This window comes from Drosophila ananassae, chromosome 2L, assembly GCF_017639315.1.
Source record: "Drosophila ananassae strain 14024-0371.13 chromosome 2L, ASM1763931v2, whole genome shotgun sequence".
In the NCBI taxonomy this organism is placed as follows: Eukaryota; Metazoa; Arthropoda; class Insecta; order Diptera; family Drosophilidae; genus Drosophila; species Drosophila ananassae.
The window spans coordinates 20,950,031-20,972,688 of NC_057927.1; the positions used below are offsets into that span (position 1 = coordinate 20,950,031).

Here is a 22,658-nt window from a genome sequence, read left to right on the forward strand (position 1 = left end):
TGGAGCAAGACGCTTTATTCGCAATAAGGTTTATATTCAGACATTTATATTTACACGTACGAGTACATATAATACAAATACATACAGCACATTCAAAGTCATTTGTTTTTGTTTTGCAACTTAAGCAAGCAGCCGTAAGCGTTGAGTAAATTAAAAACTTTATATTATAAACATAGGAACCCATCCGAATATAATATGTACAAATGCAGTTGTGGTTGTGATGGCGTCGAAACAAATATTTAAAAAACGGGCTTTACAACAACATTCTTATTGATTCTAACGAACATTCCTTATTTTAGATATATCAAATTGATGGAAGCTGTAACTTTTATCGAAGCCTGAAAAAAGACGAGATTTAGGAAAATCTATAGAAACCTGCAATATTTGATATGTTTCTATGGATGAGAAAATCAATAAGTAAATAAAGAGTAATATGTTTTTTATGGTTGGTATTTCTAACTTAGCCTTTGTTTCTTTGAGAATAAATTGAAATTAAGACTAGAGAATAGGGATTTTGGTTTTTAGATTTCAATCAAGTATAAATTCGAGACCTTAAAGTAGAGCTTAGAGCCAGGTTTTGTCATCAGCGGCATCCCTTTCAGATATGGACCCGGCTATCCCAGGATTCGAGCGACGATAGTTTCTGTTAAACGGAGATGAGCACACAATCTGGGTTTGCAGCTCCACACTCTCCGGGGGTATAACCTGGACGGCCGGCTGTCAGGAGAGTAGTTGCGTGGTGTTGGAATGACTGCTGCCATTACTGCCAGTACCCCCACTGCTCTGGCCAGTCCACCGTTGTTGCATCTCCTGATGGTACGGCATACGTTTCCTGTGACCGCTACCAGCGCCACCACCACCAGCTCTCCCACCGCCACTGCCATCCGATTGCAGAAGATCCGGCTGGTGGGAACCACGTATAAGGGTCGCATTACGCGGTATTCCTGCGGGTCAAATTTTCCAGAAAAAATAATTCAATTAAAAATAAGTGGGCCCATGGAAATTTGGTTTCCTATATCAGCGACTCACCGCAGTGCGAGATTCGATGGGACTTCGGTGAGCTGGGACAGGTATAAAGTATAGATTTCTGGGTATCTTTTTTTTCGGTACAAATTCATTAGCGTGCAGTCCTTCTTTCTCTGTTTTTAAATCTTATCTTACCATTGCGCTTGATGCGGTTGTGATCCGGTGAACCGGAGCAGGAGTACCGGGACGTGAGGTTCTCGCGCCGACTGAAGGGTTCTGTGCCAACACGAACGAACAGACACCAGCGGAAGACCATCTTGAAGCCATAGCGAAATCTGCAAGGACAAGGATAATCAATGATTCAACATATTCTTGGGAGCTGAAATTAAAGTTCTCTGAAAAATGGAAAAAGCCTCTACTACCTTTATGCCTTCACATAACCCTTTATCTTTCCTGGCTTAATTGTCGATCTATGGATTACGACTCTGGACAAACCCTGAAACCCATCAACTATTTTAATTTATGCATTGTTTTATCTATCGTCAGTATATCTATCGCCTTCATGGAGAGTCGTCCTAGACAACGATTACTCATGTTAACTACACGGGACGGAAGTGTTTTTACTAGCCACCCGGGTTGGACATTTAATATTTTTTCCGTTCCCCGTGGACAGCCGGAATAAATAAAGACCTTAAACGGCGTTGTCGTCATCATTTGCATATGGGACACCAGCAATTGACAGGAAGTGGCTATGATCCTGGTTGCCAGTCGCAGGTGTTGGTAAAAATGTTATTTTCCGTCGGTTTTTTTCCCGTTTCTTTTGTTTTTGTTAACGTAAAGCCCTATTATAGCGACTCCTTTCGGTGGCAGCAGTCAGTCCCTGCCACCATCAGTCAGATATCCGCTGACTGAGCGAAATTAATTGCAATCCGGTACGTTTTTCCGGACACGGGCGCGTGAACATCAACAGCCAATTTGTACGCGTATGTACGGATGTGCATCGCCTTTGTTAAAGTGCCGGATACATGCTACAATTGTGGTTAAAAAAGTGGTACTATTCATTGAAATTCCACTGAGAATTGTGTGTTATTTTTATACCTCTTTTGAAAACATTTTTTATACATTATTTAAATCTGGGTGATTTTTTTCTATCATCCTTAAAGGGTGAAACTTTTTTGTATATTTTATAATATTTTTTTTAAAAGTAACCGATTAGAAGTTCCAGCTCAGAACTAAATTCAGGATAGTTGCTGTGGCAGTAAGACCGTAGGACCTAATGATTCCAGGCATACACACCACATGTATTTCCTGGTGTTGGCAAGAAGTCGGGCGGAGTCTATCCAATCAGCTAATCTCTCAACGGAACTCATGCTGAGATGCTGACTGACTGGGAAGCAGCCGACTGCACTTAGAGCCCTGATGTGGCTAATTCAACCGCAAATTTACGTAATTTGTTGTGGGCTGTTGTGGTCGGAGGATGGGTTGTGGGATGGATGGGGGCCACCACTACTCACCGTGAGTTCATCCAGCAGTATATAATGGGATTGTACATGGAATTGCTCATTGCCAGCCAATAGATGGCCAAGTAGAGCTCCTGGATGAAAGGGGCCTCCGTGATGGCCGGGTAGCAGGATGTGACGATGAAGTAGCTGTGAAAGGGCAGCCAGCAGATGGCGAATATAAGGACGACCACTATCATCATCTTCACCACCTAAGGGGTTAGAAGAAATTTCAATTTTTAATTTTAATTTAAAAACAAGGTAACTACAAATCCCGAGGACATATTCGTTGCAAAATTGTATGGAATAATTTATTCCATTATTATGACTGAAGTTCGAAGAAGTTGTAGAGCAACTTCGCATAACTATGCAAATTGATTTCAATGTGAAAACATAGGAGGCAATTACTGAAGGAAAAGTTTAAATTATATGCAAAACTGTAAAATCAATTACAACGAAACACTGATGTAAATTAAAGCAATAAAATAGTTAATATACATTTTATGCTATGAGCTGGCTAAAGTTTCTAAATTTAGCCTAGAACAATCACATCACTCACCCGTCGCTTGCTCCGGACATTCTCAACTTGCCGGGGTGTGCACTCCCCGATGGTCTTGGATCCCCAGAGCTCTATTCCCACACGGGAGTATGTGACCGTCATGGACACAATTGGCAGGATGTAAGTGAGTATCAAGATGAGTATGTTGTAGCTAAAATATTACAAGCAAAAAAACACATAATAAAAAAGGGGAGTCACCACATGCAGTAAAAATAGTAGATCAAACATGATGTTTACAAGCCTTTCAGTTAGTAATACAATGCTTTTAAAATCCTTATCGCCTCCATCGCACACTGTTGTTGGATTTGGTCTTTTGTTTTATTTTTTTATTGAGCAAGTAGCAATTTGGAATGATTCTAGAATTAATGGCCTTGCATGTGGGACACAATGAATGAAACGATGGCCGGGGGGATTGCAGGACGAAAGGATACTGTTTGCCGCCCCCTGCTGCGACCAAATAGCCATACAAAATGGCTGTAAAAAGCAACACGTTTTATTTGTCTCTCTTCCTGCTTTTTTGTTGTTTTTTTGGTTTTCCCCGAAGCAACAATCCTGGCTTTCTGGCGTTCGTTTTTTATGCCATCGTCTTGGTTCACTTTTGTTTGCAAATGTCCCCCATTTACGACCCTGTCCACCCCGATAATCCTCATATTTCACTACGGATCTGGGATCCGATTGTCTCTGCATGTGCAAGTCCGAAGCTGGATGACTCTGTGACTTTTTGATTTTTGCACCTCTATCTTACATCGAAGTCCTTTGGGATTTTCAGCACTCGGCGAAAGTTAGGGTAGAATGTTGGAACTATTATAGACTTTCAGCAAGTCTTTAAATGCCAATTTTTTCCTGTGCACTTTCTCCATTAATAGCTTTCGTTTGTCTTCAGCATCTTTTTGGCACCAATCTTTGCTGTCTCCGTTCTAAAGGATACTTACATGGATTCCTGAGTCGAGTGATTCGTCTGACCATCGGGCCACTCAGGGTAGCAGACCGTGCGGGAAGTGTTCCCCTCCGTGGGCACTTCCTCCGTGCGGTAGAAGAGCATCATGGGGCAGGATATCAAGGTGGAGGCCAGCCAAATGACGGCGGCAATGGCCAAATTGCAGCGCTTGCTCATCCGCGGCTGCAAAGGTCGTATGATGGCCACGTACCTGAAAAAAGCGGCGGATAGTGGGGATAAAGTTGCCAAATTAAATCAATTCCAAGGGGGGTAGAGAGTGGAAAGTTTGGTCGCGAATAAGCTGATTACCCGAAATGCACAAGGTCACCCGAAAAACTGACTGCATCGGCAGCCAAAAACCCGAAATTGAATTAATCTACTGAGCAGCGAGATAATGAAAGTGAAAGCCTGCTCCTGATGCGAAAATCCATTAAAAGGTTCTGGAATAAATTGCATTAAATTGACTAAAAACTCTTAGTCCCTGAATTAACTATGATATTCACTTGATGAATGCCAACAATTTGATTTGGATCTATTTCACATGACCATGTCTGTTTTATTTTTCTTTTGGCCAAATGTGCTGTGTCCAAGTAGGTGGAACATTAAAAATAGAAATACTCCACGCAAATTGTTCACAATCAATTGTTTTGTTGTCTAGACGATTTGATTCGTTTTATCTTTTCCAGATTTCAAGTAGATTAATTTTCCATAAATGTTTGAGTTTGAGCTCAGGGGATAGACGTTTGTAGAAGAGTTCTTATTTTGAACTTTGTGACAGGCCATATAACATTGTGCTTTAATGCATGAAATATCCTATTAAAATGAATGGGTTATTTTTTCATGTACTCCTTCGCTCGTGATTGATAAGGGTCTGATGAATACACATGTATATCTTGGTGTAACCGATTCCCCGTTGAGTATTCACAAGCCGTCGACCCTTGAGCCCCCAAAGTCCACTTACCTGTCAATGGAGATGGCCATCAAAGTGAAGACCGAGGCGCAGATGCTTAGCATGGCTATGAACTGGGATACTTTGCAGTAGAACTCCCCGAAGGGCCAGTCTCCGTCCAGCATGTAGTAGTAGTTGAATGTAACATTTAGGCTCGAGACCATGGCGTCGGCAATTGAGAGATTCACTGATTGCAGAAACGACAATAAAAACAGAAGTCAAATAATCACTCTTATCTACATGTTCAGGTGGCAAAAGTAAGCAAATTATGGAAGGAAAACAAACAGCAAAGACCCATTCTAATTACGCAACCCTCGTTTGAACTTGTGAACCGTTTTTATTTATGCGTTGTACATTTATAATTAGTAAGCAAAATAAAGTGCACTTTGACTGGCATTTTCTTCTTGGCTTTATTTATTTTTTGTGTTAGACTGGCAGCCATTTTGGCTGCCATATTTGTTTGCCATCTGACAGCTGAATAGAGACAGGAAATGGAAAGAAGATCCCCGGTCTGGATCTCCCTCATTCATTACTGGGAATACACTTTATTGTATTCCATTTGCATGGGCCGATTTACATGTCAATGAATCAGCAGCAGCCATGGACAATACCGGCCCAAAAAGCAACAATAAAAAACTACGAAAAACAAATGAAACCTGGACCTGAGTTCACGAAAAAGAAAAGGAAAGTCTGCCGACTGGGCCTCCGCCTTTGTTTATTTTTCATTATCTGCTGGAGATAAGGCGACGAAAGCGCATGAAAATGAAAAAAAGAAACTCGAAACACAAAACACGAAAACCAACAGCACCTACAATAAAACAAATGTTCAGGACAGAACATTAGCCCGTGTGTCCTGTCTCTATGTCCTATAGGACATAGGTCCCGGTATCAACAGCCTCCGAATATAACGCCTACCAACCGGCGCGACGTGTCGCATTCCCACAATCTAGCCATCTAGCAATCTCACAATCTAACAATGTAACAATCGACTGGGTGCCCGACGACTTGGTGACTGTTCCCGTGGCCCACGAGACCCGGGGCCTCAAACTGTCAGCCACGTAGCGGAATATCGATTGTGCCTCATTTTAATTAATAACCAAATAGAATTTTTTAAGCGCAGCATCTGCACATCTATTACTCTATCTTGGGGATAAAATAAAATATTAAAAGAAATTTTTTACATTCAGGTGATATAATAAAGGAGAAGTTGAAAATTATATTTCCTTTTCAAAAAATGATGTATCAAATATCATAAACTTTTGGTAATCTTATTCATGTTTCATCTATATGTAAATATAATTTTATTAAATATTGAAAAATGCAAATAGCATCAAACCGAATTTATTAATACCTTTCCTTGTTAATACCTAATCCTTTTATTTTTATGATATACTTGTACATATTCTTACAAAAAAATTAAATACTCTAGCCATAAAATTTAGGAAGATTGAATGAAAAGTTTTCTTATAAAAAATGTTCTAATAAACACCTTATTTTGAGAAGAACTTACTCGACGAACTAATAGACTTTCATCTTTAAAGAATACTCTGCCCAGCAACTCAAACAAAAGATGCAAATACGCATTGATAATGAAGCCAAAGAAGATTATCATCCGGTGACTGGCTCCTATCGAAATTTCGTTCACCCAGCTCAATGCCACCTCCCTTTGCTCCAGATGTCTGTGATGTGAATTTGAAATTTTGGTGCCCGAAAATGATTAAAACGTCAGAACTTGTTACTAATAATGATTGCCGATGTGTATTTATAAATGCAAATTCAAAATGCCATCACAAAGCCCTTCGAGCTCGACGGGCATTTAGTTTACGTAATAATCATAATAATAATAATCATTACCAGGTCAGAGGGCAATGGGAAGCGAGTAGAATGAGAAAATTGGTCCAGGCTATTATTTTGGGCTTTTCCATTGTTATATGGAAGCCCACAGGATGCCGCCGAAGATAAGAGTAGGATTAGAAGACCACTAAGCCTCAGCTCAATTAAATACCAGCAATTATGGAAAGGTAAATCAAAGCTTTTGTCCAGAAGCATTAGCAAAACTTGGCTAACCTCATTAAGTCACTGTGAATGCAGAATGTTGCAAATGTCATTACGCTTATGAATTGCACCTGAAATGTCCACAAAGTTTGCCAAAGTTTGAAGACTCTTACCGCTCGAATAGTAAATTATTAAAATTGTATGTTTTGGGGCTTCAAGCCTGCTGACTGCAAATTAAATGCACTTTGAAACGTGACTCAAGTAGATTCAATTTATAAAAGCTATGCTCAGCCTTTAGCGAGGAAACTTTATAACTAGATTTTATGCCCAAAAGCTAGCTATCAAAATTAATGCCATCAAAGCGCACCTGTTTACAAGGGACTTCCTCCTGATTCCGTGACTTGGCAACGAATATTGCCATATTGCAGGTGGCTCAGAGAATTTTGCTCAATTCAAGAGGAAAAAACTTGAAGAATAGCCCGGTCCGAGGTGCAACAGGGCGAATGCAAATTTTTTTGCCAGGGGGATGGTCCTGTTTGAATAACGGTCATTCGAGCGATGAATTTGGAAAGGAGACTCTTAAGTGAACCCTTCAGGTTCTGATTTTAATAAATAGAAACTACTTTTAATTAAGGGGCCACATTTTTTTAATGAAATGTATATTTTAAAAGTGAATTAGCTGAAGAAGTCTTTCAATGGATCTCTTATGATTTTTTCTCTTTTCATTCAAATAAATCAAGTTTGTCGAATCAAGTTGGTTATTTTATTATGCCCCATTTCACGGGCACAAAAAGTTTATAGACCATAGAAATCATTTCGTGTGTAAGTTCAATTCATGGAATAGCATAAAAACCCAGTAGATGACGCAAGTTCGTCTCACCAGTCGTATACTTGATTTTTATTGCGTATACGCTCGCAATAAAAGAAATGTAATAAGCACTTTGAGGTGTAGATTTTAGCATAGAAAAGGAGTAAATTCCAAGCTATAAAAAAATATTTAATTTGTAAACTAAATCAACAAACAAAAAGTTCATAAAACTTTGTCCTTTGCGGAACACATGCCGTATGCGTACTCCAGATTGCGTATCCGCACTGTGGCATTTAGTCTGGAAGTCCTTAAATCTGCATATCCACTCACCTATGAAATAGTTGGTTACAGTTCGCATCCGCTTCGTTGTCATCACAATCCAGACGACAATTAGGTTACCGCCGGTGGCCACTATAACCATGCCGCCGAAGAGAATGCTCCAAAGCACCTGACGCCACCACGGAAGCACGAATGCAAACGAGCCGGCCGTCTCCATGGCCCCCGCCGCATCTTTATCCGCCACGTGGGGCAGCTCTGTGGAAAGGCTGTAGGACGAGGGTTACATGGAAAACAACGGGGAATTAGTGACATCGAGATTAAGTGTGTGTTATGTTTCACGGCGCCACGCCACTCCACTGCACCGCCGAAACGAGTGCCAAGTGGGTGATGTGTCTATGTAAGAATGTGAATGGGTGTCATCAGGACATGGCATGTATCTAGATGTATGTGTGTTGTCGCTATTAAGTGTGTGTAATTGTGCGTGCGTTGACAAATCCGTGTTTTTCTCCTACGCCGCCTGCCACATAAAACATTGGGTTTCAGCCTAAGGACGAGGCACTCTACTTCACTCCTACATTCACTCATCGGTGGTTGTCGTCATCTTTTTAATATTTCGTGTTATCTGGGCTGTTTATTTAGGTTCACATCAACCAGAGAGTGTTTAAACAGAGGGTCTGGGAATGTACCAGTGTGGCGGATTTCTGTCGCGCCATCTGGGTTTGGGTTTTGGGTGACTCCCCGGGTCTCTAGTCGTTAGCCGGCCTTTATTGGAGAACAGGACATTTAATATGCACACTCTGTGTACTGAAGACGGCACTAAATTGGCTAGGTAGTCATTAGGGTTTATTCATTCTCCTTTGAAGCAATTAACAATATGCCCACATCAGTAATTCTCACTTTACACACATACTGTGCACACTCCCTTTCCACTACTTACTATTTTTCACTACCCTTTCTCGGATGACAAACTGCCGGGATTTACATAAAATCTCTTTTGTTCGAGGGGCCTAATGCAAAGAGGATTATTGATTCGTTTTGCGTGGGTGTAGGCCCTGGCCCTAGGTGGGTGGGGTTTGCAAATGATAGGCCCATGAAAAACGCCATAAGAAATGGCTGGAAAGAAGGCCGAGCCAGCGAAGAGTCAGAGCCAGAGAAACAAATTCATGCAGCCTCGGGCCAACAAGAAAATGTCATGACAAACAATACAAAAAAAAATGTAGCCACTACTGCCACGGTTCTGGGCTCCCCCGTCCTTGTTGATGTTGGTATTGAGGTTTAAAGAGTGCACATTTCAGCCAGAAAGGGTATATGTGTTCTCAAAAGAATATATGCCTATGGGGTAGGCTTAAAAAAATATATGAAAATATTGTATGCCAAAATTAGAGCCAGATTTTGAAGTATAGCTGTGGAAGATTGTCTATCCAAAAACCCTAACAGATAGTATATTAAACTAATAAAACACTTAACCTTTTCCCAAAAAGGTTAATTCCTTAAAGACTCTACTCAATGCCCTGAAAAGCGAATTCCTTATACATTTCAAAGAAATTTAAAATTACCTTTAATCCCTCCTTGGTTAAACGGTTTACTAAAATGTTTTCCTTCACTTTGAAATCCGAATTCTTTTGTTAACCGAAATATGGGCCAAGGACCAAGGACTAAGCACCAAGAACCAAGGGTATATGCGTTTCGTCCCGTCGAGTTTGTTCGTTTTTTTTTTGCCATTTTATTTGCACATAAATCGGACGCAGTGTCTGTGCAAACAAATAGGCAGCTCGAAAAAATACAAAAAAGGGCGAAAAAAAGAGGCCACGGTTGTCGGAGTATCGGTCGTAATGGCAACAGCCAATGATAATGGGTCCTGTTGGTGCAGGATTGAGTGTCGGGCACAGCCTGAAGGATATATGGCAGCTACTATAACAGCTGCAGAATCAAGCAAAAATGTATTTTCGATGCGTCAGTCGCAGTCGTATCATAATAATTATTCAAATACGAGCCCATATGGGGTGCAGTAAATTTGGGACATGTCTGCAAAAAGTGCCGACGCTCTTTCAGTTTCCCCGTCATAATAGAATAAAATAGAAAGACCCGCAGTTTTTTCTATTTGTTTTTCTTTATATATGGGCTGTATCCGTGCATTAACTTTGCCGCACTCACTGTATATGTTTGCCTTCCGTCCTTTTACATTGGAAACGGAAGCAGAATACCAACACTGAGTCGGCTAAGCGGAAATATTTGAATGAGTGAATGAATGGCGGAATGACTGAACTGAACAGAAATGAACTGAAACTAAACTGAAGGGAGACGTCATTAGAGATGCAGCGAACACAAAAGGAGCAGATGGGAGAACGACAGCCTCATCAGGACTCATCAAGAAGCCACAAAGTCCAGAAGTTATAGCCCAGCAGTGGCGTTAGTTGGGGGGCTAAAACTATTTTACCAAAACTTTGAAATAAACTTTAATTAATACAAAATTGAATATCATGAAGTCGTAGAAGTTTACTTTAATAAAGTTACTTTTGGCTAAAATACAATAGATCTAGGATCTATCATTGAAATCCCCTTATCTACGCCACTGCTTCCATCTAAGATGATTGTTTGGGTTCGTGTGTTGGGGAGATTAATTGTGTTTGTGTCATAATTAGGCATTAGAGCGGATCCAACTCACGTTTGGCTGTGATTGAAGACGCTGGCACTGGTACTGGCCTGGCCAAAGTCCAAGAGCGGCGAGTCGGTCGGGGGTGTGTGGTTGTTCACCGAAAGGACACTGCTCATGGCCGTGTAGAGGATGGATGCTGGAGTACTCCAATTGGCCCATCCAAGGTCCGAGTAGTCGTCCGCCTCGAAGTCGCTGTGATTTTCCATCGTTGCTGGGGATTGTGGCAGTCCAAAATTCATCCTATTTCGTGTCCTGCCAGAGGGATTTCCAAGTTAATGTTGCGTATCCCTTTTGAGTTAGCCCTATTTGGTTTCCATTTGCCAACTCCTCGACCTGAAAAATGCAAAGGCCAGCAAAAAAAAGAAACAAAACTCATCTAATTTCATTTCTTGGCTGTTTTATTTTATTTCGTTAGGTCTTATTTTATTTTGTGATCTTTGGGACAGGCTAGTGGGTGGGTTTTGGTTATTTTTGTAAGAAACAAAGCTTTTGATGCTCATTTTCAGTGAAAACTTTTCAGATTTCTCCTACGTGCTTATGAAGTTACCTCAAGTATTGATATCGATTTTGATTTTTTCCTGATTCCGTTTTATTTGCTGGGACGTGACTCGTCCTGGCTCATTGTCGCCCTATCTCATACCCATACTCCTGTCCAGAACTTTTCTGTGGTTTGTTTGTTAGTTCTTTTCCCATAATCTGACTTAGGAGCTCTTCTCGTCTCAAAGCGAAACAAAGTTCCGTAAGTGTGCTGGCTCTTGATGAGCACCCCCTAGCTGGCGGTCATTAGTGATTCCTCGGATGCCTTGGAAACATTTGAAGCGATTATTGCCAGTGATTTGTCTTTCTTTTTCTCATTAAAAAAAAAAAAATTATGATAGCAAGTGTTTGAATATGTGTCTGGCAAATAAATATTGTCCCATAGACCTGAAAAAATATTATATTGAATATTTTTATTCCCCATCACGGTTTTGGAAAACTTTCAGTTGAAAAAGGTAATGTAGATAAATCCCATTGCCTGCTTCTATTGTAGAAGATTCTATATAAATTTCTTACTCATTTTACATAGATATAATCCTGCATTACAATTTATTTAATTCCCTTTCATTTTTCAGAATATGTCCCAGTTTCTTGTTTTCATGTGTTTACTTCCTATTCCAAAGCATTCAGCCCCATTTCCCATTTTTAATAAAAACAAATAATCCCTTGTTTTCTTTATCATTATTTATCCGAAAATAGGCTACAAAAAATTGAAATAAAAACCCAAAGGACGTATTCACTTTTATGCCTCCCACGAGCTAGACCTTTATGTTGTATTTCAGAATAAGCAAACGATAGACAATTGTTTCAAAAAGACGACGGCAAACCTTTTTGCTTATTTTTGGCTGTAACGATGATGAAAAGCCAGGACAAGTGGATTGTCCTTCCTGCGGAGGACCTGAGCGACCTGTTCGTCCTTTAACTATGAGCCTGAGATCTGTCTCTGGCAGCTCAAGATAATTGCGACGACCAGTCGCGGCGTCACTTGAACTTTCACAAAAACGATAATCCGAGTGGCAGCTTTATTTCCTTTCGAGTTCCTTTTATTACTTTCCCGGTCACTACCACACTTTGTTGTCGCCCTGGGGGGGCACAGAAGGTTGCAAAGTAAACTTATGTTTTAATGAAAAACTCTAAGCTTAAAATAACTAATTAATTATTGCAGAAACTATTATGCCTCTTAGTTTTCAGTATTTAAGTTAGTTATTCGTGTACTCTAACTTTATAAGAGATTTATTATTTTATCTGGAATATTCGGTGTAATGCTATTGATCTGAGAATGTGAATGTTTCCGTGTGCAAGAACTGATGAGGCGGAAAAGCGAAAAAGTTGAGCTGTCCAGATAGCTGTGAATCAATAACCCGGAGCAGCCACCTTTCCTCATCGTTCTCCGGCCGGAGACGCACTGAAAACTATTAAGCAAACACCCCACTCGGACTGAAATCAATTGCCGGCATCTTGTCTGCCAAGGAAATGATTGCAAATAGACAAAACAAAGCATATGCCAATATCTAATTAATAAGTTTCCACATTGTAAATCAGGGTGATGGGGGTCTGGCCGGGGTTGTGGCCGAGTTGCGCTGAAATGCAGTGAGCAGCGATGACGAGACCGAGTCGACGACGACGATGCAGTCTTAATGAAAAGCAAACAATCTTCAAAAAGAATGTCGGCCATAATTGGCAGATCGTTCGTAGGCGGCCACACCCTAAAAATAAACCTACAATGTGAGCAAATATTTGCCAAAGTAGCAAAATGCTTTAACGCCCCGAAACTAAACTGAAACCGAAACTGCGAGGAGGATTTAGGTATTTTGAGGAGGGGACGGAGTCGACTACGTCTTTTTGACTGATGTCCGTTAAAATTGCGTTTTCTGCAATAATCGCAAAAAATTAGATTCACATTTTTTCCCATTTTTTTTTTGCTGCTCTGAGCTATGGGCTTTGGGATATGGGAATTTCAGTGAACTTGAAAAATGGCCAAACTGTCACGTACCATGGGCAGCCACCGAAAGTGATGGAAAGTGCTGATACAGCGGCCAGCTTCGTTCGGTTTGGTTTTTGGATGTTTGGGACAAAGTTGCGTATACGCCATGTTGTGCCATCACACAAACGTAAACGCTGTAAACTTTAAATGAATTTGTCGCACGCCGGATCGCTGTACCGTCTATTGTTTCGACTTTTTCCACTTTCTGGCTCTGACTCTGACTCTTTATATCTAAAATCAGCAACAGTAGCTCTAGAGTGGAGTGTGTATAGTGTTCCAGACACCCGGAGGCTCTTCAAAGTGTCAAAGTAAATACTCATGTCTGGGTGGAATTTGCTGAACCCTGGACCAGGTTCTTGACAAGGGGGAAAAACTGCAACTTATTGCACTTACCGCAAAATATTTTCCTAGAGTGTCGCTCCCAACTAAAAACCTAAGAAATTTCAGGAAATTCATAAGCTATCTGGAGGCAACAGAAATACAATTGCCAGTTAAAAATAGTTTTGTTAAATGACAGGCAAAAAGTCGCATAACTTTATGGAAAATGTGGTGTACGGAATTCTTGTAAATACGTGTTAAATAATACTCGCCACAGCAATTTTCAACAATTCAGTTACTCAACCGGGAGCCTCGAAAGCACATGCAGCGTTCATTATGACCGAGAAAAAAATAAAAGGTTCTATTCCGCACTTTTCCTCCGCACTCCTCTGGCAGTTTCACTTTTTTGTGTTTGACAAGTCAAGTACAGGGTGGGCACACTGGGAATAAAAGCAAGTTTAGTAGGGCCGCGTGTGTGTGTGTCTGAGTGTGCGGATCTATGTGGACAGCCCATACCCTTGGGACTCCACTGGAAAGAAAATCCTTTTTAAATCTGAAACCTTTAACTTGTTTTGCAAAAGAGGTTGCGTTTAAACGATACTTTATTTAAGAATTTTTAGGCTATTAATATTTATTAAATTTCTTTTTAGATTAAACAGTCTATCAAATATATTTATTAAATTTTAAAGAGTAATCACATATCCAAGTACTAACCTAAAAATCGAATGAAAATTATTTAAAACAATATTTTTTCTGTGCATACATGTGTGTATGTGCTAGAAAAATATGTATGTGTGTCAAAAAGAGGGCCGCTGCCCCAGTGCCCTGAAACCCTCCGCGTAGCCCCTTTTTAGAGCCCTGGCCCTGCCAGTACACTTTGGGCCAACATTCGCAGTGCTTTAACTTCCTGCTACCCGTCCAGAAAAAATCATATATACACATGCATAGAAATACTACCAAAAACAATTTATTAAAAAACAAAAATATGTGTGGGAAGGAGGAAACTTTTTGTAGTACTTAGGCTGTCCGGTCATTGAGGGAATCAGAAAACGTAATAAGCTAAATTCCCGTGGTATGTAGTATAAAGAACGGACCATATTGCTAAAGTGAACTTGAATTGTAATTACCAACGCCTTTTGCTGGCTTAAACGAGCATTTTTAATTTCCCCACAAGCACGGGGTACTCTCACCCTCATGCCAAACAATTAAAAGCAAAACGAGCATAAAATATATGGGCCTGAAAATTAGCCACATGTGCCGGGGGCTCCTCCTGCTCCGCCGGCTTCTACTGGTAAAAATTCATCAAAATGATTGTTTAATGAGCTCCTTCTCCGACCAATTTTCGGAGCGCAAATTCATTTACGAGTTGGATTTTTCTTTCGCACCTTCCGAAATCAGCCAGAACAATAACATTCACGAAAATTAAACAATCCCCTTTAAAATATAAATAAACCGTGGGTGATAAAAGCGTACGCACATGCCTGATATCCACATATATATGGGAATATATATAAATAAGTACACAGAAATCGGTGGAGATATAAATGAGAATGTGTACATATTTACTTGAAAAAAAAACGCTGAAATTCTGGTGTGTTGAGGCAGGACAAGTCGTTTTCGCGTAACGCGATTCTTTTTCTTTGAATTTAATTGTTGAAATGATTTTGGCTTGTTTGCATGTTCTTAGGAAATATTTAAAATAGGATAAGCTGGCGCAAAAAATAATAATGACTTGGTGTTCTTCAGATAACAGGAATTAGAAATATTTGCAAATGAATCAGACTGCGGCGGAGAGAAGTATTTTTAAATTACATTTCTCCAGCCTGGGAAAGAGAATGAAAGAAATACCAGTAGCAGTGCCAGTATCCTTATTATTGTGTGCCATTTAGAACAATATCCTCTGGCCATAAAGAAGCCGCAAAAGCTGTTGCCGTGATTGAGAGAACTACTTCTGTAGCCCTCATACGACCTGTTGCCTTACGGCCAATTGCCTTTGTACTGCCACTCGAACCACTCGAACCGAACCATTACCAATTACCACTGCCCGTTGTGGACATAAAGAAACGGCCCAAACAGGTGAACAGAATGGTAGCAAAGGCGGCGTCAGGTATTTCAATGTCTTATCTTATCAGTCGGTGTCTATCAGCAGTAGCCACCCAAAAAAAAACCCACTCAATTGCGTTTTTCTTCGTTTTGTGCCCTGCATACCAAATCTGAAATGGACTCGACTCGACTTGGATTGGATCCCCACCAGCGCCAGCGCCGCCTGCAGTTCCTCACTCACTCCCTTTTCCCCCCTCTAACGCCCCTGATATCGGACTATCTGTACAATAAATTTTGCACCCCAGCACCCACTTAGTCAATTTATTGCAATTATGTGTAAATTGAGGAACAAAGCGGAGACAGGCGATGGCTCTTCACTCGAACAAGTGCAGAAAGGCAAGAGCTCTGCCCTGACCACTTCACTCCCATTTCTCATTTCGAATGCTAGGAATTTGCCAGTGGAGACTGATGGGGTCCAGTGGCAAAGCCAGAGGGGGATTTCAAATGCAAAGACTCAGGGTGGACCAATCTTAATGGACTCCTTCAAAAATTTAAAAGACTTTGACGTCCTTTCCCTAAAAACCTAACATAGTTGAAAGTGATTCACAACTTTCAGCTCCATCTCTCTAAAGAATCTCTACAATTTTTGACTGATTCGTTTATTTTTCATTTTAAACTTAATTTAATTATGAATATTTCCCATTCGTTTATAGTTTTAAACTAATTTTAACCTAATTAGAGGAAAAGCTTTTTTCGTATATAATGATCACTAATAACACTAGTTTACAAATTTAAATGTAATCGAGTGAACCTTAAAATTGATGATTGTTTTATAGTAATTTGGGGTCGGAGAACACGAAAATGACATCCGTTTATTTTTCTTAAGAACCGTTTTTGAGATATTTTTGAAAATCGTGTTTTTGAGGTCCTTTTTCAGTTTTTTGGTAATATCTCATGAAAAAAACTGTTTACAAACAAAAAAAGGATATTGATTGACAGGTATTGAAGTAACGTTTACGTGGATATATAATATGTGCAGATTGAATCAAATCTCTGTAATGCACAAGCGAACAAAGTACAAAAATAGTGTCATTTTCGACCAATTGAAAAATTGAAATTTTCAAAATATCCGATATCTCGAAAATACCCGATCAATATATCCACGTAAACGTTACTTCAATACCTGTCAATCAATATCCTTTTTTTGTTTGTAAACAGTTTTTTTCATGAGATATTACCAAAAAACTGAAAAAGGACCTCAAAAACACGATTTTCAAAAATATCTCAAAAACGGTTCTTAAGAAAAATAAACGGATGTCATTTTCGTGTTCTCCGACCCCAAATTACTATAAAAAACACTTTTTTATGGAGGTTCATTTTTGGTGTAAACTAGTGTAATCACAAATTTCCCATGACATTTTTAACGTTGTGGTTAAAAGTTTAAACTATAATATTTATACTCGATTTTTGCTCGCACATTCCATAAAATATTACCTTCCATTCATCCGGATGGAAAAGGATTTTATAAAATATAATAGGATTAGGTGCATGGTTTTTATTCATGTTTATCAAGCTGTTAACATCAGATTTTGAAAGGATAATAAAGAACAAAGTAACCATTTAATACGAACTAATCCAAACGGGTTTTATTAACTAATTTTTTGTAAACGAACAAGTTTAACTTTACTAATTAACTCGTGAAGTTTTGATTAAATAAATGAGTTATCAGGTAAATAATAAATGTGTCCATCAAGTTCCCTATTATAAATACTTAATAGTTTTGTTTATTATTAAGTTTGGACATAAAAAGCTTATCAGAAAGCTCGAAATAAGAAACTGACTTATTTCAAACATAAAAATATGACCTAGGGCCTAGAAAATCGTATTTTTGGATTTAGGTGTTAGAACTCCAAGGACCCTCAGAACATAGGAACTTGGAAACTTTATCCCCTTTGAAATACTTTTTGCATTCACCCCTGAGTCACAAGGACAATGCATACTAGTTCAATATATTGCTGCATAAAAGAAGGACGAACCGAACGGAGGGCCGCTAAAATATGTACATGATTCACCGACTTGTTTGGAACGGCCTTCATTTAAATTCATTGGGGGCGGAGATAGTGAACTTGTTGTCCTGCTGAAGTTACACACGTCTCCGGCGCCACTCGACCTGCCTGCACCCCCTCCGGCCGACCGGACATCTTCTCCGGGCAACAGCCCCAGCGCCGGAGGAAGACGTCAGCAATGGGGCGGATGCCGCATCGGTTTCAATTTAATTAAATGTTTTGATGCATGACAGCACAGTGGACGAGGACCAGGCGGAACACGAGGAACAGGCACCGTAACTGGAACTGGAACTGAAACTGGACATACGGCATTCATTTATTACTTATTCGCATTCGTTTAAAGATACCCGGTTTGTTCACGCCTGTGTGAACCTTTAAAGGACCTCTTAACTTACTTCTGTGTGGGCTAACTATTTAGTGGCCTTTCGATTTCGCATGGTCTTCGGAGGAAGACCAACTAATGGCCTTCGGGATGGAGCGAGAGCACTTTGCCACTAGCTTACGTTTACCCGAACTAATGCCAGAGGGGGATCCTCCGGTCCTCCAATCCTACTGTCCTCTTGACCCGAAAGCAATTCGCGCTGAAAGGATTTCAGTTTGCTCAGCTGACCATTATGGCCGAAATACACCCGAAACCAGACCAAGATGCGGATGCGTCCATTTGGCAACAAGCAGCATCCATTTATCCGGCGAAAACCACTCACATGCCAAAGTCCTCTGCCCACAACATAATGCCCTGTGGCTTCACTTAATCATAGTTGACATTAAATATTTAAGGGAAAGCAAAAGTTTGTGCCCCGTTCTGATTGAATTAAGGGCCAAGGTGGCAATTAGGTTTATTGTTTTGTATCTGGTTACAAAAACTTTAAGGTAGTTTTTAACATTCTATTTCTAGTTTGTTGTGTTAATAAATCCGCCAGTCATGACTCTGTCAGTTTGGAATTTTAAAAGCAACTTCTGAAAACCATAAATAAATCTTTTAGGCACTTTTAAATATTTATATTAAAAATTCTTCGCCTTTGGCTTTGGTGTAAAAGGAGATTATTTATAAAAAGTATTTTTATTATTAAGCCAAAGCCAATTAAAGATCTGCATACACAAAAGCAATTTAATTTATTTATACTCTCCGTATGGGAAAGATTTAATTTATGCTCTTGCCAAAGCAATTTGAAAGATAACCCAAATCCACCGAATTAATCAGAATTCATGCTGATTCGATTTCCCCGACGCAATTTATCAAATCCAAGATCGACCCTTCAATCGGGGAAAGCAATTGAGCGTGTTAATTTTTGCTTATTTCTGAACTATTTCTCGCTTCGTCGGAATCATGAGACTCGATGCTCAAATTGAGTGGAAGAATCGGATGGGATTGGGTTTTGAGGTGGCATCCAGTTTGATCTTTGAAATTGGGTTTAATCGCTTGATTAAGTACCCAAAGCAATTACAAGCTTTACCAAGTTTTCAGAACAAAGACGTCAATCAGTGGTGCTTCGTTAATTACTTTTCTAGACTCGGAACCTTGCATAAACTTTATGTTAAGTTGCAACCGAAAGCACGAGTAAAATGTTTTTAAACTATTTGAATTATAAAAACAATTCGAGTTTTTTGAGTCCTCCGCTTACCAGGAACTGTGTGATATTCCAATTGAATTTTTTCACCGCTCCAACTAGGCGTATGAGCAATATTTGGAAAACTGCACGCCACCGAAAAACAAGATAATTGTATTTAAAAATAAATTTTGGTTTTGCTTCGGCTCTGGTGGCTTTGTTCGGTGGCACTGTGTTTATGTTTATTAGTTTTAATCAAAACACCAATTTGTATATTCAATTTAACGACTAGTTTATCGTTTTTGCTTTTCGATGTGGTTTTCTGAAATAGTCTTTTCTACAAAATAGAAAATGAAAGAAATAGTCTTTTCTACAAAATTCAATTGTGTTTCTCAATCCACGGAGTCGAATTCAATTACAATGTGGATCGAATGCCGGCGGTGTTTTCCCACCGACGTACAACTCGATTTTCTAGCATTTTTTTCGAACTGGACACGCGAATCGGAGGGACACCCAAGAACCGAATATTATCCGGCGGAACCGTGTCGGGTTTGCTTCTTATTTTCGCCGAACCGTACGCGCGGGAGTCTGCCGTTGAACTGAACACTGAACAGTGAACGTTGAACACCGAATGCCGGAATGCCAATGCCGCAGATTCTGTGCCAGAACAAGGGCTAGGGCCTGGGTCGGAGAACTGGGGCTTTTGGGAGCTGATTGGGGGTAAGAAGGAGCTCTTGGGGACTGTTTGGGCAGCTTGTTGCATATGCGGATATGTGACCCAAGGGACTAGGGGGCGTACACGATCTCCTCCCCTCATTACAACGCTCTGGCCTTGATTATTCATTTTGAAAAACCTTTTTTCGATTGAAAAGCGTTGGAGCCTCAATGCAAAATCAAAATTATACCCGCCCATTGGCGCCAGTGTTGCCGAGTTCCGCTTACTACGCCTGCGCTTTCCACCTTGCTCATTGCTCTGCCGTTCCATTTCTCTCTTTGTTTTCATACGGCCATTCGTAAACAATGTAGAAGTGAGAGGTTCCAACACGTGCAGAATGCAGGTGGGCGCCCCATCCCCCACCAGCGAATTCAAGAGGGAAGAATAACAAACAATAAGCTTATGTTTAAAAAATCATGAATTTTTAGATAAGTTTATTTTTTTAAAAAAGATGTTTTATTATTTTAATAATAATGGGAAAAGCGCAAAAAAAAACTAATAACAAATTTAAAAAATTTGGATTAGTTCTAAGATATTTCATTCCATAATTATATTTTTAATTGTACACTACTAATATGCGAAAATAATAAAAATAGAAACCTCAAAAATAAATCAAAAGAGTGACCTAAGAACTAAAAAAATTGTTATCAAATAACCAGGTATTATTTTCAGTGCATGGCGTGTGGCTTGATTCTTTTGGCCAGGTGAGTGGAATCTTTCGCACCCGACAGCAGACACCTGCAGGAAGATATGCCTTAAGTAAGCAATGGCCAAAATACATTGGCCAACAGAATCTGACGGCTTAATGTGCTGCCGTAGATGGAATTTCGCAACTTCATTCCGTGGCAGAATGCAACGGCATTCAATCAATCACTCCATCTAACTTGGCCTAATGTGCAATGGGTTGATGCCAGAAATGACACAGAAAAAATAAAATATGAGCTTTTCGAAAAATATATTCTAGGCAATAGGTCTTGGGGAAGTAGGTGCATTTGAGTAATGGACAGTAATGAGGGAAAGTGAAACTGTTTATAGAATATTTAGACTCTATCTGGGATCTTTTTTATGAATGTGTAGCACCATAGATACGGCGAGCATTCATTATCGTTATGATGAGCTTAGGCGGGGAGGTGGATTTCAAGGGAGTCAACCTCATGTCCACAGTTTAGAACGCAGTCCAATAAACCGACCAGCTGGCCATCATTAACTATCTGCAAGTCTCGCTCGTTACCAGAGCCTTGCCCTGCTGATGACCCTATTTAATCACGCTAAGCCCGTCTCGGTCCGTCTCGACCCGCCCCTGGGCCGCGGGGCAAAAATGATAATTTGTTTGTCAACATTATGCTGGCAAAATGTATATTTGGCTAAATACCAGCCTGCCGACAGCATGTGACAAGTGGACAGCAGGACGCGCATCACATTTGATTGATGACCCTCGTCGTGTCCTGCGCATCCTGCCGGACTGCCAATGCTGCCGCGGCCAAGCTCAAAATTTAATTTTCCACAGGATATCTTGTTGCGCGTCCTGCTGTTTTTAAGTGCATGTCATTTGCCCGGGCCTGCTGTCCGCTGTAAATGTGATGGATAAATTGGAAAAACCGCCGCCCAGTAATGGTTCACTCACAGAGACAACCACATCGGTTTCTGCCGCTGCCTATAGACAGAGGTCCTGCTATCTGTCCGATGGTTGACAACAAAATAAATATTGATTCAGAATTTATGTTAAACTACAACAGCTACAGCTACTGTCGTCTGCCAGTCACAAATTGATCTGGTTAACATGACTATATTAAGTTTATTCTTATCGTGTGAATATGATTTAATATCATAATAACAATCTAATTTATTACATGTAATTAAGTTTATTTTTGGCAGGAAGCTTTAATGGTGAAATAGGCAGTGACAAAAATAAGCAATTGCTTTTTTATAATAAATGTTTAACCTCCTTATAGAAACACAGCCATTGAACAGACCAAAATATACAATTATTTATCATTCAGATAGGTATAGCTATATTTTTTCTCAGTGAATCGGAGTCTGGAAGTTTATAAAGCGTCAGGTCCTGTTTGTGACAATCAGGACCATAATGCCGGAAACTGCACCATAAAATTCTATGTGTATATTAATAAAAAAATATACTTATATAAATACTATGATATAAAAAGGTTTCCATTTATTTCTTTAGAAGTTTTTCCCAATAATTAGCAAAATGGAAGCTTTAAAATCATACTTATCCTAGAGCTACTGCTCCTCATGTTTTTATTTCCACTCAGAATGCCACACTTTTTCAATTACCCCTTGCCAATTGTTTTGCATACCTGTCAGTTGCATAAACCGTGAAAATTATTCCTTTTCTTTGCTTTACCTTGTTTTTTTTGGCGCCTTCCAAGGTCGGGCCATAAAATTTCATTGGGCTCAGGTGTCACCGAGTGAAAGTGGCATTGGAGTGGGCGGTCCGCTCTCGAATTTATGAGCAAGAAAATGCAAACATAAGTTTCATAAAGCCAAAAACTTTATTAAAATATGCGACTGCGCTGGAGACGATGACGAGGATGACGGTGGAGCTGCTCTATACAAGTGGATCCTGTATTCTGGCGGGGTGTTTCTGTTGGCTTGGCTTCATTAGGGCAAGTTAAATCTCCATAAAGCACAGGGAGCTGCTTTCTTTGTTTTTCTTTCGGCTACATTAGACAGCTGCTCGTAAAAGCAAAAGGAACCCCGGATCCCAGACCTAAACAAAAATATGCTGAAAAAGTCACCGAGAGAGCAGCAAATCAACTAAGAAGCGGGAAAAGCGAAC

The 22,658-nt window shown here is 39.9% G+C and overlaps 1 protein-coding gene across 1 annotated transcript; it reads right to left on the minus strand.

Moving 5' to 3' along the window:
- Positions 1 to 19,774, minus strand: LOC6499013 (tachykinin-like peptides receptor 99D). Its single transcript, XM_044714135.1, has 10 exons — positions 19,219 to 19,774; positions 10,658 to 10,981; positions 8,044 to 8,258; positions 4,923 to 5,097; positions 3,957 to 4,172; positions 3,025 to 3,175; positions 2,481 to 2,677; positions 1,162 to 1,301; positions 1,030 to 1,095; positions 1 to 944 (listed from the first exon to the last, which is right to left on the minus strand). Exons 2-10 carry the CDS (start codon positions 10,885 to 10,887, stop codon positions 721 to 723), a joined length of 1,614 nt encoding a protein of 537 aa, XP_044570070.1. The 5' UTR covers positions 10,888 to 10,981; positions 19,219 to 19,774; the 3' UTR covers positions 1 to 720.
- Positions 19,775 to 22,658: the final 2,884 nt, after the last annotated feature.